This window comes from Schistocerca americana, chromosome 8 (assembly GCF_021461395.2).
Source record: "Schistocerca americana isolate TAMUIC-IGC-003095 chromosome 8, iqSchAmer2.1, whole genome shotgun sequence".
Taxonomy (NCBI): Eukaryota; Metazoa; Arthropoda; class Insecta; order Orthoptera; family Acrididae; genus Schistocerca; species Schistocerca americana.
The window spans coordinates 370,202,487-370,216,207 of NC_060126.1; the positions used below are offsets into that span (position 1 = coordinate 370,202,487).

At 46.4% G+C, this 13,721-nt stretch overlaps 1 protein-coding gene across 1 annotated transcript in view; it reads right to left on the minus strand.

Annotated features, from left to right (window-relative positions):
* LOC124545856 overlaps window positions 1-11,947 on the minus strand; it is a 1,204,377-nt gene extending 1,192,430 nt beyond the window's left edge. The window contains exons 1-2 of the mRNA XM_047124814.1: window positions 11,190-11,947; window positions 10,532-11,090 (exon numbers count right to left, since the gene is read on the minus strand). Of these exons, the coding sequence (XP_046980770.1) occupies window positions 10,532-11,090; window positions 11,190-11,947 (1,317 nt within the window). The remainder of the gene's footprint in view (window positions 1-10,531; window positions 11,091-11,189) is intronic.
* Window positions 11,948-13,721: the final 1,774 nt, after the last annotated feature.

A 13,721-nucleotide genomic window follows, 5' to 3' on the forward strand; every position in this document is an offset into this window, starting at 1 on the left:
TGGAGTCGCCATGGCTGGACATTTCTATTGTGGGACGGGTCATCTGCTACCCACCGCTCGTCGTATCAATAATAATAATAATAATAATAATAATAAAACCAGTAGCAGCAGTAGTAGTAGTAGTAGTAAAAGCAAACAGACAGACACCGGAGACAGTCATGGAAAAAACGAAGAAAATGAGAAGACAAAAAAATATTTAAAATTATTTCATAATGGATTTGCTGGGCGGAGCAGCAAGGACATGATAAGTCGTAGAAGTTGAAACGTGCGGTCATGTAAGATGATGTCAAAATGACATGGTATTTACTAAAATAATCAAATTCACTTTTCCATATATATTGCTAAAGATGAATATCTAGAGACATAACACACAAACTATGTATTGCAGCTAGCTAATGAAGGCAAGAGAGTGAACCAGCTGAGAAAAAAATGTTATTCCCACGAGTGCACATCTGCAGATGGTATCTTAAATGATCATACAGAGATGTCCAACAAAATACTTCCAAGAAATTTTCGTAAATTAGTAGTACAACTTACTCGTCAAGTATGGTCCTGCCAAAAACCATGTTTTTAGGCCGTTAATATTAACCCTGGCTTCAGAAGTAGTTGTGGAACGTGCAAGATATATCTAATTTGACTTTTAGATATAATTTCCGAGATACTCGTAACTAAACGCATAAGCCGATCACATGCCGAATGCTTCAGTGCATAAGTGAGGATATATATATATATATATATATATATATATATATATATATATATATATATATGGTGGTCCATTGATCGAGCCCGGGCCAAATATCTCACGAAATAAGCATCAAACGAAAAAACTACAAAGAACGAAACTCGTCTAGCTTGAAGGGGGAAACCAGATAGCGCTATGGTTGGCCCGCTAGATAGCGCGACCATAGGTCAAACGGATATCAACTGCGATTTTTAAGTAGGAACCCTCATTTTTTTATTACGTATTCGTGTAGTACGTAAAGAAATATGAAGGTTTTATTTGGACAACTTTTTTCGCTTTGTGACAGATGGCGCTGTAATAGCCACAAAAGTATTAGTACGTAGTATCACGTAACATTTCGCCAGTGCAGACGGTATTTGCTTCGTGATACATTACCGGTGTTAAAATGGGCCGTTTACCAATTGCGCAAAACGTCGACGGCAAAAGGTGTACGGCTATTGTGATCAAAATGCCCAACGAGCGAGTGCTATGTATGCTGCTCGGTATCCTGGACGACATCATCCAAGTGTCCGGACCGTTCGCCAGATAGTTACGTTATTTAAAGAAACAGGAAGTGTTCAGCCACATATGAAACGTCAACCACGACCTGCAACAAATGATGATGCCCAAGTAGGTGTTTTAGCTGCTGTCGCGGCTAATCCGCACATCAGTAGCAGACAAATTGCGCGAGAATCGGGAATCTCAAAAATGTCGGTGCTGAGAATGCTACATCAACATCGATTGCATCCGAACCATATTTCTATGCACCAGAAATTGCATGGCGACGACTCTGAACGTCGTGTACAGTTCTGCCACTGGGCATAAGAGAAATTACGGGACGATGAAAGATTTTTTGCAGGCGTTCCATTTAGCGACGAAGCGTCATTCACCAACAGCGGTAACGTAAACCAGCGTAGTATGCGCTATTGGGCAACGGAAAATCCGCGATGGCTGCGACAAGTGGAACATCAGCGACCTTGGCGGGTTAATGTATGGTGCGGCGTTATGGGAGGAAGGATAATTGGCGCCGATTTTATCGATTGCAATCTAAATGATGCAGTGTATGCTGATTTCCTACGTAATGTTCTACCGATGTTAGTACAAGATGTTTCACTGCATGACAGAATGGCGATGTACTTCCAACAAGATGGATGTCCGATACATAGCTCGCGTGCGGTTGAAGCGGTATTGAATAGCACATTTCATGTCAGGTGGATTGGTTGTCGAAACACCATACTATGGCCCGCACGTTCACCGGATCTGACGTCCCCGGATTTCTTTCTGTGAGGAAAGTTGAAGGATATTTGCTATCGTGATGCACCGACAAAGCCTGACAACATGCGTCAGCGCACTGTCAATGCATGTGCGAACATTACGGAAGGCGAAACACTCGCTGTTGAGAGGAATGTCGTTACACGTATTGCCAAATGCACTGAGGTTGACGGACACCATTTTGAGCAATTATTGCATTAATGTGGTATTTACAGGTAATCACGCTATAACAGCATGCGTTCTCAGAAATGATGAGTTCAGAAAGGTACATGTATCACATTAGAACAACCGAAATAAAATGTTCAAACGTACCTACGTTCTGTATTTTAATTTATAAAACCTACCTGTTACCAACTGTTCGTCTAAAATTGTGAGCCATATGTTTGTGACTATTACAGCGCCATCTATCACAAAGCGAAAAAAGTTGTCCAACTAAAACATTCATATTTCTTTGCGTAATACACGAACAATGTAATAAAAAATGGGGGTTACTATTTTAAAAAAACGCAGTTGATATCTGTTTGACCTATGGCAGCGCTATCCAGCTGGCCAACCATAGCGCCATCTGGTTTCCCCCTTCAAGCTTGACAAGTTTCGTTCTTTGCAGTTTTTTCGTTTGACGCTTATTTCATGAGATATTTGGCCCGGTCTCGATCAATGGACCACCATTGTGTGTGTGTGTGTGTGTGTGTGTGTGTGTGTGTGTGTGTGCGCGCGCGTGCGTGTTGTGTCACATAGAGCAGCTGCTGTAGACAAAAACGTTCTACTGATGAAAAGATTTAATGTCCGCCTTTCATTGGAGACGACGCATAGTCGCGGGAGAAGCTTCCTGGCATAAGTCAGGCGGTATAAAACCTAGATGGCTGCTTTTTGTCTTCATCTAACTCTATCCACGTCCACGGAGATCAACCACTGCTAACATAAACATTTTCGATTCCCCATGAAGTAGGACAAAGAACGGAGTTCCATAGCCGCTAGCAGCTAGGACTCCGCGTTGACGGCGAGCTGCAAAAAGAGTAAGCGAGGAACCCGGGGCGACGCTTCTTGCGTTAATCTGGCTGCCGTGCGTAACGCCTCGCTCGCATTCCGATCTGCATTCCTGGAGTGACGCAGCGCTGCAGAGAACAAGAAAGTGACGCGATGGGCAGGCCTCGGTGCGCTGGTTCCGAGTGTCCAGTCCCCACTCCACCTCAGTCCAGACCTCTCCACACCAGTTCGTCTTACTGGGCCGCGACGCGAGAATGCTGAGCAAGGGCCCATCGCAGGTGATCTCTGTTTCTTCTTTTTTCTCCGTCGACCCAACAGAGACACTGATAACGAAACAAAGGCGCCTCTGTTGGACAGTGTTTACCGACCAATCTTTGCACAGTGTGGTGCGAGTTCATGTGGAAGAATGAAACACGAGGGTCACATTAAGTGTCGTGAGCAACCCTTTGTTAGAACTACAATACCAACGACATAATAATAAAAATGACTTCATTGTAGTAGTGTACAGACTTCATACACATTTTGCGCAAGTGAGGAAATACACCTAGGAACCCTGAAAACAGCAGAACTCTGTACATAAATACAGTGAGACCCGATATAGAAATGATCCAAGTTTGGTGTCAGGGCTCATCTACATCTACATTTATACTACGCAAGCCACCCAACGGTGTGTGGCGGAGGGCACTTTACGTGCCACTGTCATTACCTCCCTTTCTGGTTCCAGTCGCGTATGGTTCGCGGGAAGAACGACTGCCGGAAAGACTCCGTGCGCGTTCGAATCTCTCTAATATTACATTCGTGATCTCCTCAGGAGGTATAAGTAGGGGGAAGCAATATATTCGATACCTCATCCAGAAACGCACACCCTCGAAACCTAGACAGCAAGCTACATCGCGATGCAGAGCGCCTCTCTTGCAGAGTCTGCCACTTGAGTTTGCTAAACATCTCCGTAACGCTATCACGCTTACCAAATAGCTCTGTGACGAAACGCGCCGCTCTTCTTTCGATCTTCTCTATCTCCTCTGTCAACCCGACCTGGTACGGATCCCACACTAATGAGCAATACTCAAGTACAGGTCGAACGAGTGTTTTGTAAGCCACCTCCTTTGTTGATGGACTGCATTTTCTAAGGACTCTCTCAATGAATCTCAACCTGGCACCCGCGTTACCAACAAGTAATTTTATATGATCATTCCACTTCAAATCGCTCCGTACGCATACTCCCTGATATTTTACAGAAGTAACTGCTACCAGTGTTTGTTCCGCTATCATATAATCATACAATAAAGGATCCTTCTTTCTATGTATTCGCAATACATTACATTTGTCTATGTTAAGGGTCAGTTGCCATTCCCTGCAACAAGTACCTATCCGCTGCAGATCTTCCTGCATTTCGCTGCAATTTTCTAATGCTGCAACTTCTCTGTATACTACAGCATCATCCGCGAAAAGCCGAATGGAACTTCCGACACTATCTACTAGGTCATTTATGTATATTGTGAAAAGCAATGGTCCCATAATACTCCCTTGTGGCACGCCAGAGGTTACTTTAACGTCTATAGACGTCTCTGCATTGAGAACAACATGATGTGTTCTGTTTTCTAAAAACTCTCCAATCCAGCCACACAGCTGGTCTGATATTCCGTAGGCTCTTACTTTGTTTATCAGGCAACAGTGGGGAACTGTATCGAACGCCTTCCGGAAGTCAAGGAAAATGGCATCTTCCTGGGAGCCTGTATCTAATATTTTCTGGGTCTCATGAACAAATAAAGCGAGTTGGGTCTCACACGATCGCTGTTTCCGGAATCCATGTTGATTCCTACAGAGTAGATTCTGGGTTTCCAGAAGTGACGTGATGCGCGAGCAAAAGACATGTTCTAAAATTCTACAACAGATCGATGTCAGAGATATAGACCTATAGTTTTGCGCACTGCTCGACGACCCTTCTTGAAAACTGGGACTACCTGTGCTCTTTTCCAATCATTTGAAACCTTCCGTTCCTCTAGAGACTTGCGGTACACGGCTGTTAGAAGGGGGGGGGGGGGGGAGCAAATTCTTTCACGTACTCTGTGTAGAATCGAAATCGAATTGGTATCCCGTCAGGTGCAGTGGACTTTCCTCTGTTGAGTGATTCCAGTTGCTATATAACCTACGATAGCCAGTTCCTTCTAATTGTGGTACGTGGAACCTTGTGGGGCGAGCGTTATGTGGAGGACGTTCTTCAACTCCCATGTGGGACCTTTCCAACATGGTCTACCAGGGGCACTTTCCAGCAAGATAATGCCCGTCCACATACAGCTCGAATTGCTCGAGTCTTCTTACGTCATGTTCCGACTCTTCCATGTCCGGACTTGTCCCCTTCACAGAACGTGTGGGTGCAGCTGAAACACCAGATGCCACCGTGTCACTCTGTACACCATTTGCAGGTGGTTGTTCAAGATTCGTGGACAAATCTGCCTCAGGACGACATCAAATATCTTATCAACTCGATGCCGGATCGCGCTGTGGTACGTATTGCAGCAAAAGGTGGTCCTACGCATTATCGATGTTGTTGTTTGTCTGCTTGTACTCACTGTACTTCTTTACATGTCTATATTATGGAATCAAAAATGGTTCAAATGGCTCTGAGCACTATGGGACTTAACATCTGAGGTCATCAGTCCCCTAGAACTTAGAACTACTTAAACCTAACTAACCTAAGGACATCACACACATCCATGCCCGAGGCAGGATTTGAACCTGCGACTGTAGCGGCCGCGCGGTTCCAGACTGTAGCGCCTAGAACCGCTCGGCCACTTACATGTCTTTATTCTGGAATCAAGTGAACATCTAATCACTACAGTTATGTCTAGTAAATTTCATCTCGGTCTGATGCTTCCTCTTAGTGCGTTATTTTCAGTATTCCGGCGTGTATTTGGAAAGCATCATGTTTCAGTCGCCAAGAACTGCTGACAAACTAATTATTTAATGTCGCTTTCTCACTCCATAACATCTTTAAGTATCATAAAATTATTTACAACAGCCTACGTGGCAATGTTCGTACTGTGACTTCTCGCTAGCCTCAATACAAAAATACATTATACAGTCAATAGTAAATTGTAGAGATACGTTTACCCTTCGTGTAGTGATACAATGAGGACCCTTCTTATCCTGTGGAAACGCTACATACTGACGCGATCAGTATACGAAGATTAACTATGTAAGAACGTCTTGGGTATTAATAAAATGCTCCAGCAGTATTTACTCCTTTACTTATAGATCACTACCAATTTCGTGGCACTAAAAGCCACATCTTTTGGTGAACACATAATTGAAACATTAGAGATAAAAGCCTCGGAGCTTCTTGTACCCAACGTTCGTTGTCTATCAGAACAAAACACCGCTAAAAGGCAATACGTCATTGAATGAAAACAGCCAAATTCCAATCCGATATGGTGGATGAGTCCGTTTTTCTGGTCTATTCGGAATCACGAACAGGGGACGGGGCCGTGTGCTGTGTCTTATGTAAGAGCAATTCACTGTTGACGGCAGTGACGCGGAATGGTTCTTTCATTCGAATCCACTGTACGAGAGTTTCCATGTAGGCGGTTGTAAATAATTATATGATACCTAAAGATGCTGTGAACACACGTCAAACGCACGAGCTATACGGTCTCCATGGTGACAACGCACCTTCTCACAGGATGCAGCATTTTATTATTTATTCGAAGCAAAACAGTAAGGATCTTCATCGTGAGGTTTGTCTAAGCGTACCGGGATCTATTTTCTCGTAAGAACTTCTACATCATCTTGGAACGATACACACATGGTACAACTTCTACTATCGTATCTACCACACGGTATAGCTGACCACGTTCATTCTATGAACACAGCACCGAAACAGTGACTCGCTTGACAGGTGAGCGTCACTTATCGAGTGAAGACCCTAACGATATTATCAGAAACTGTGCTATCAATACGAATTTGTGTCCATTTCTATATAAAGAAAAGACTTCATTGTTACCGATATTGCTTATTTCGTAAATCATAGAAACACATTCGCCCATACAAATGGTGCTTGGCATGGTTTTTCTCCTCTGCTTTTTAAAAATTACTTTTTAATTATTGACTTCGTTTTTGTCACTGAGTTCGCAAGCAGTCAGCAGTGCTTCGAGTAACAGAAGCCATTCATTTTTCACACAACCCTGACCTACAACTCCAACAAGCATCATGATCTTACTTCATATTCACTTAATGCCACTGGAACGAGGGACAGGCAGCTACAAACTAGCAGATAATTCAGTTATTACTCCTAATTTCTTTAAATGAAGTCCTTTCTTCCATAATTTAATCAGGTCTGACGTTAAGTATAGTAAGATTTCAGAAGTATGTAGGAATGTAGCATGGGAGTATGGGAAGCACCCGAAAATTGTTTACTACTACGACTAAAACATTAATAAATTAATAATTAATACTTGCATGTTGAAGACATAAAAATTTTAAATACAATTATTCATAAAATTGAGAAATTATGAAGCTGATATAAATTCCTTCTCCTGCAGCATTTTTAAGGCGTTATCAGCTTAAAGAAATCAAATCCTGTAGTCAACTATGACATGGATCACTTGTGAAATCATTAACGGTGTTTCAACGACATTGCATTAGCTCTTGTATATATCGCACGTATCACCCATATTCCGGTTTAGTTCATACAAGGGTTAGTGTTTTTGTAAGATATTACGCTTTACGGGGGATATTTTACATGTAAACTGCTTTGCAATGTTGGTTGTTGGATAAATGATTTGTCAATCTCCGGAATCTCTCAGTCATATGACCCACCGCATATGATGGACGAGATCGTAAAATTATTTTAGTCCGTAATGGAAGTATCACATGGCTAAATTATTTTAGTATCTCGCGAATCAGAAACGAATTAGTACCTCAACAATTGGTTTCATCGAAATCTCGTAGAGGTAAATAGAGAACAATAAGTAGTCCACTTCAGGGTGGAGACTACTAAGATATTGATAAAAAGGACAGTTTTTGTGTTATATTCATGAACTGTCGCAATATCTCGGTGTTATGCACAATATTTGTTACAGGCGCAGTAAAGAAGCAGAAAATCGTTGACTGGGGAACGTGTGGCAACTGATAGTCTACGACATTCACATCGCGACACTAATAGTACAGTTTTCGTACGAATATTCTAGAAACGAGCATGCTATTCCTCGCGGTCCAAAGTGAGTTTTTAAAGGCCTTTCTAATACCGTTACAATACACAGCATCGTAACAGAGTGGACAAGTGTTTCCACTTACTTTTTACGGCAAAGACAATTCTGTGCGTGTGTGTATACCACGTAGTTTCGTGCCCTGCTGTTGCGCATCCTGAAAGTCGACAGACCTGAATAATATGTTAGGATACGTCGCACGAGAGTTTTACAAGACATCCTTAGTACACTCATTTCGTTTTCTCCAAAATCCTCTCAATAAACCCAAATGTACAACTTGCTTTCCCTACGATTCAACTGACTCTATTATTCCATTTAACACCCGAACATATTGTTACACCTACGGTTGGATTTGAAGCAAACCATCATGGCGCAGCTAAGAAATGTTTGAGGGAGATTCCATGCAGATCAAATATTCAGTGTGAAAAAAAAAGACTTCCCTAGCTTCGAAACAAGGCACCTCAGTAGTTGCTTGAATATTACTTAACGTAACATCAAAATATTTGCGTTTTTAATAACTATTTCTTGCGTAAACCTCTTCTTGGTTCACCGATTTCTAGAATATTTGAGGATAGCAGATGAAGTGATAAAAATAGTATGTAGCTTTTGGCACTGTGAATTAATTTATTCAACACAGTACATGTTTCAGAAGGCTATATTCCAATAACAGATGTGGTAAGTTGAATAAGTTTATTTCTACAAATTTAATTTTTTATAAACTTAATTATTCAGAAAACATCTATTTTAATTAGTCTAAAATCGCCGTTTTATTTTATAAAATGACTGTCGGTTTCGGTACCATGTACCATCGCCAGGCCACCCCAAGCAGAAGTGTCAATATGCCACACCTATTTGGGACGGTCTGATGATATACAGGACATAAAATCCTACCTGAGGCCTGCGATCATTTTTATGTTAATAATTGGCAACCAATGCTGTACAATCGCAATAAAGTCATGAGATGTTCAATTGACTCTTTTATTAGAACACGTTACGCGTTTCGGGATTACACCCATCTTCAGACATCACAAACTTCAACTCCTTCCAAACCAAACAGGCGTACAACCTTGACAACTCAAAGAAAATATCCAATAACATATGACTATAACTGCAACGCAAGCTCTGTTTCAAGACTGCTTATGTCGCAGTTATAGTCGTATGTTACTGGACACTTTCTTTGAGTTGTTAAGATTGGCTGGTTAGGAAGGGGTTGAAGTTTGTGATGTCTGAAGGTGGGTGTAATCCCGAAACACGTAACATATTCGAATAAAAGAGTCAATTGAACATCTCATGACTTTATTGCGATTTTACAGCACTGGTTGCCAATTATTACGGTCTGATGACATGGTACTGAAACCGCTATTTATTTAAAAAATGAGATGGTGACTGTAAGCCAGAGCAACTAATTTTTTACTGACTGTGTTGATAGCTGTTCAAAGCGACAGCATGACGAGAGTATAATTAATTGTTGGCGTTGCCGCTGTTAGTGGTGGAACACAGTTATCTGATACATGTGTTGTGAATAATGTCACAATGGTTGAGGCAGAACGTTCCTTCTATTGTTCACTGCTTCAGGTTGCATGGCCTTCAACATTCCACATTTCCATGTTGGATGAGTGGTACTTTTCCGGACTACGAATCCATGAGAGCTGGGTTCAGTCCGGTCGATCGCAAGATTTTTATCTGTCCCTCGTCGCTTCTTCCACGGCGGCAATGTTTGGTAATGTGCGCAGCGGTTTGGAATCTACGTTAGACTGTATGTGTGTCCTTATGACTGGGAGATCCAAGTCAGTTCAAAAGTCGAAAGTAGGGAATAGTATACCATCCCATATAGGACTGTGGCTAGTAAAGTCGGCGTTCTAAGAAACATCTGGGTTCATGACAGGTGCTCCATATGAAGAACGTCTACCACCAAGAACTGTAGATAAAATTTCTTTATTTGACAATCAGTTTCGGTAGGCACTCCATCATCAGGTTCGAAAAAAGAATTTACAACTACATATTAGGTGTTATAAAACCAATGGTTTCAGATAATATAATCGATAAATTCGTCACTGTAGTAATATTATTATATGACAGCTGTAACGAATTCCTGGATTTTATGACCAGACGCTTATGATTTTATAACGCCTAATATGATGTAAATGCTTTTATGAGCCTGATAATGATCTGTGGACCGAAACTGTTTGTTCGATAAAGAAATTTTAACAGCGTCTCTTGACAGTAATCACTACGTCCTTCTGAGGAGCAATACGAATGCATTAACAGCTGAGGCCCATAGCGCGGGTGTGGGTGTGGCGTGGAAAACTGGTTTGGAATGTGCGAGTTATGGCGGACTCACCTTGCCGCTGTATTCCCAGCGCTTGATGGGCAGGCCGCGCTCGTCCTGCACCTGCTGCAGCTTGCCTTGCTTCTGCGCGTGCTGCTGCTGGCGCCTCTTGCCCGAGACCTCCATGGCGCTCAGCTCGTCCATCATGCGTCGGTAGGTGCGGCGGTCCTCGTTGTCGCCACTGTCACTTCCGGAGCTGGTGCTGCCCCTGCGGCTGCTGCCGCCGCTGCTGCTGCTGCTGCTGCTCGCGTTCTCCAGCTCCGGGGGCGGCGACGAGGGCGGCGGCGGAGGCGGCACGTCCGGCGGCAGCACGGCGCCGCGCGCCACCGTCCTGATCTTGCCGTAGTCGCGGTACTCGTCGTCGTACTCTTCCGGCGAGGCGATGGGAGGGGCCGCGCTCGGTGACCAGGGGCTCTTGGGTCCCGAAGAGGCGGAGCTGAGCCTGCTGTAGGGCGCGGCCGCGTCGCCCACGGGCGCCGGGTGCAGTACGTCGTCGGCGCGCTGGTTCTTGGCGGTCCGGCCGCCTCCCCAGTATCCGGAGGGGTACGTCGCCGACGCCGCCACCACCGTCCTGGAGCCGCCGCCGCCTCGACCGCCGCTGCCGCTGCCGCCTCCGCCACCGTAGCGCCGCTGGCCGCGGCCGCCGTCGCCTTCGCCGTCGCTCGCCGGCGGCGGGGGCGGCGGGAAGTCCGGCACCTCCGAGTCGGCGCCGTCCACGATCTCGTTCTGGTAGACGCGCTTCAGCTCCCGTCCGGCCGGCGCCGCGCCGCGACCGCCGCCGTCCTCCTGGAAGAAGACCTCGTCGTCGTAGCTTTGCCTGTGTCTGCTCCGACTCTCCCTCACCCTGACGGGAACGCCGTCGACGAGAATCTCGTCGCCGTCGTCGCCGCTGTAGCTCGACTTGGCCGAGGGCACGCGCGCGTTCAAGCGCACCATGGCGCTGATGGCCTGCACCTTGTTTGCGGGCGGAGGCTCCACTTCTTCGTCCTCTCCTTCGCCGTCGCGATTCTTCCGCCTCTCGTCCGGGTCGTGGGCGGAGGGCGAACGGGCGTTCTGTCTCACGTAGCTGGTTGTGTACACCCTCTTCGGCGAGTCCTCCGCCCTCGCCGGTTGGGCCCGAGCGCTCTTGTAGCCGCCCCGCTGCGAACCCGACGACTCGTCGTCTGACGGCGCGGCGGACGACGACGGCCCGATCCTGGAGGCACCCACGTTCACCACGTTGGGCGTGACGGGCTCACTCTCGGAACGGTAGCTGGAGAGGCCGCCGCGACCGGTGTAGAGACTGCGGTACAGGGGCTGGTTCGCCGCGGGAGAACTGCCCCGCGGCAGGCTAGAGTACCTGCCGGCGTCCGACCCATTTCTGCCGGTGGGAAGCGGAGGCAGGGAAGAGGAGCCCTGCCTCGAAGTCACCACGGAGGGCAGCGGCATCGCCGGAGGCGTTATCACTGGCGCCGCGAGGGGGCGGATGCGTCCGTACTGCGAAGTCAGCTGGGACTCGTAGCGGCCACCGCCGGAGCCGCCGCCTCTCGCGGGGTTGGACGAAGGCTTGCCGCTGGAGCTGGAACTCTCGGAACCGCCCCCGGAGTCGTCCTCGTTGGGGGCGGAGGCCGGTGGCGCCGGCGACAGCGGGCGGAACGGCGAGTAGGAGCGGACGCCGTTGCCGATGGAGCTGCGGTAGGAGACGTAGCCGGAGCTGGCCGAGCCGGCGGGCGACGCCGCCCTCGTCGTCTCGTCGGCGGCGCCTGCGCCTGCGCCGGCAGAGGGCGAGTAGGGCCTGGCGTAGCGGCCGCCGAGCTTGCGGGTCGACCAGCCGCCCACTTCGGCGTCCGCGGCTGCGGAGGAGCTCTTGCTGTCGTAGGACATCACCTGTCACCTGCACTGGTCGGGCTGCTGCGGGCTGCGGCTGCGTGCTGGGCGTCGCGTCGCGTCCGGACTCGCACTGGCCGCTCCGATAACGGCAGCCTCGCCTCGCTCTGCGGCCGCCGCGATAACACCGGGACGGCCCCTCCCCGGCGGTTATCGACCTTCGGACCCCAATCACTTAGGCGCCGCCGCCGCCACCTTCCGGTAATTCTGTGTTTACGGCGTACGGCACGTACGGGCGGTTGCTGGCGTCGCGTAAATACCGCTGCCACCAACTGACAGGTCCTCTCTTCAAGTTAAGCTGCACTTGTCTCTTACACCGGCAACTTCCACTAATCAGAGTTACGCTCCACTTGAGCCGACCAGAAAGCATATATCTGTCAGTGCAACTTCTCTAAGCAAACACCTGTCAGAGTTAACCGATATCCTATTTTTGATGTCGTGTCACTTCGTGCACTTGACAAGGGCGCGTTTACTTTCCTCCTCGTATCACTGTAAGGAATTCCTTCTCGCGTATACACTCTGTAAACTCAGATATCTACCGCACCTTGTCCAACTGTGGTCAAGTCATTCATTTGCTAACGTCTCGTGAAAACAGTTCTTGCTTGGCTGTCGTTTGTGCCACATCACTGACCACTTTTCTGTTCCATACAACACAAACAAGTGCTTCAGAGTAAGCAATACGTCTCCATAATATCATTTGTGTTAAGGACTCCTACTTGCAACAATGTTCCTTAGATTCACTTCCTACAATGCGTAAGTCTTCTGCACTGTTTATTAAGGACCGTGGGCTCAATACTGTCGTATCGCATATGTAACACACTACCCAAGTCGTCCTCATTCACTAACCAACTAGCGTCATGAAGCTATTTTCGGAGATCTTAGTTTTGTTGCTTTTCTTCCTCGCAGACTTAACCTCTTTTACAGCAGGTAAATCACAAGTTTTAAGGTATAAGAGTTAAATGAGTCTGTTTATCGTCTATCAGTAGAAACAAAATGTAAAATTTGCCGTATCAGAGCAGACTTTATGTTTTCCGCTTAATTAACAGCTTACACACGGCCTACTAACTGACGAAACTTTGGTTACGATTTCAACTAAGACACTCGTGGGAGTGGAGGAAGTAACACTTTACGCAGCACTTATTCCCATAGCACAATTTTTCAGCACAACTGATAGAAGTAAATTGAAGTGGTAGTAGACCATGTTGGGCGAGCGTCTCTTCAGAATTCTACAGGAATGAAACAGAGGACGGAAAAAAAACAGCAACACGGCCTGCTACAAAAACACTTTACTTCGCGAGACAACTACAAGGAAGAGTTAAGCCATAGTTTGGCCACA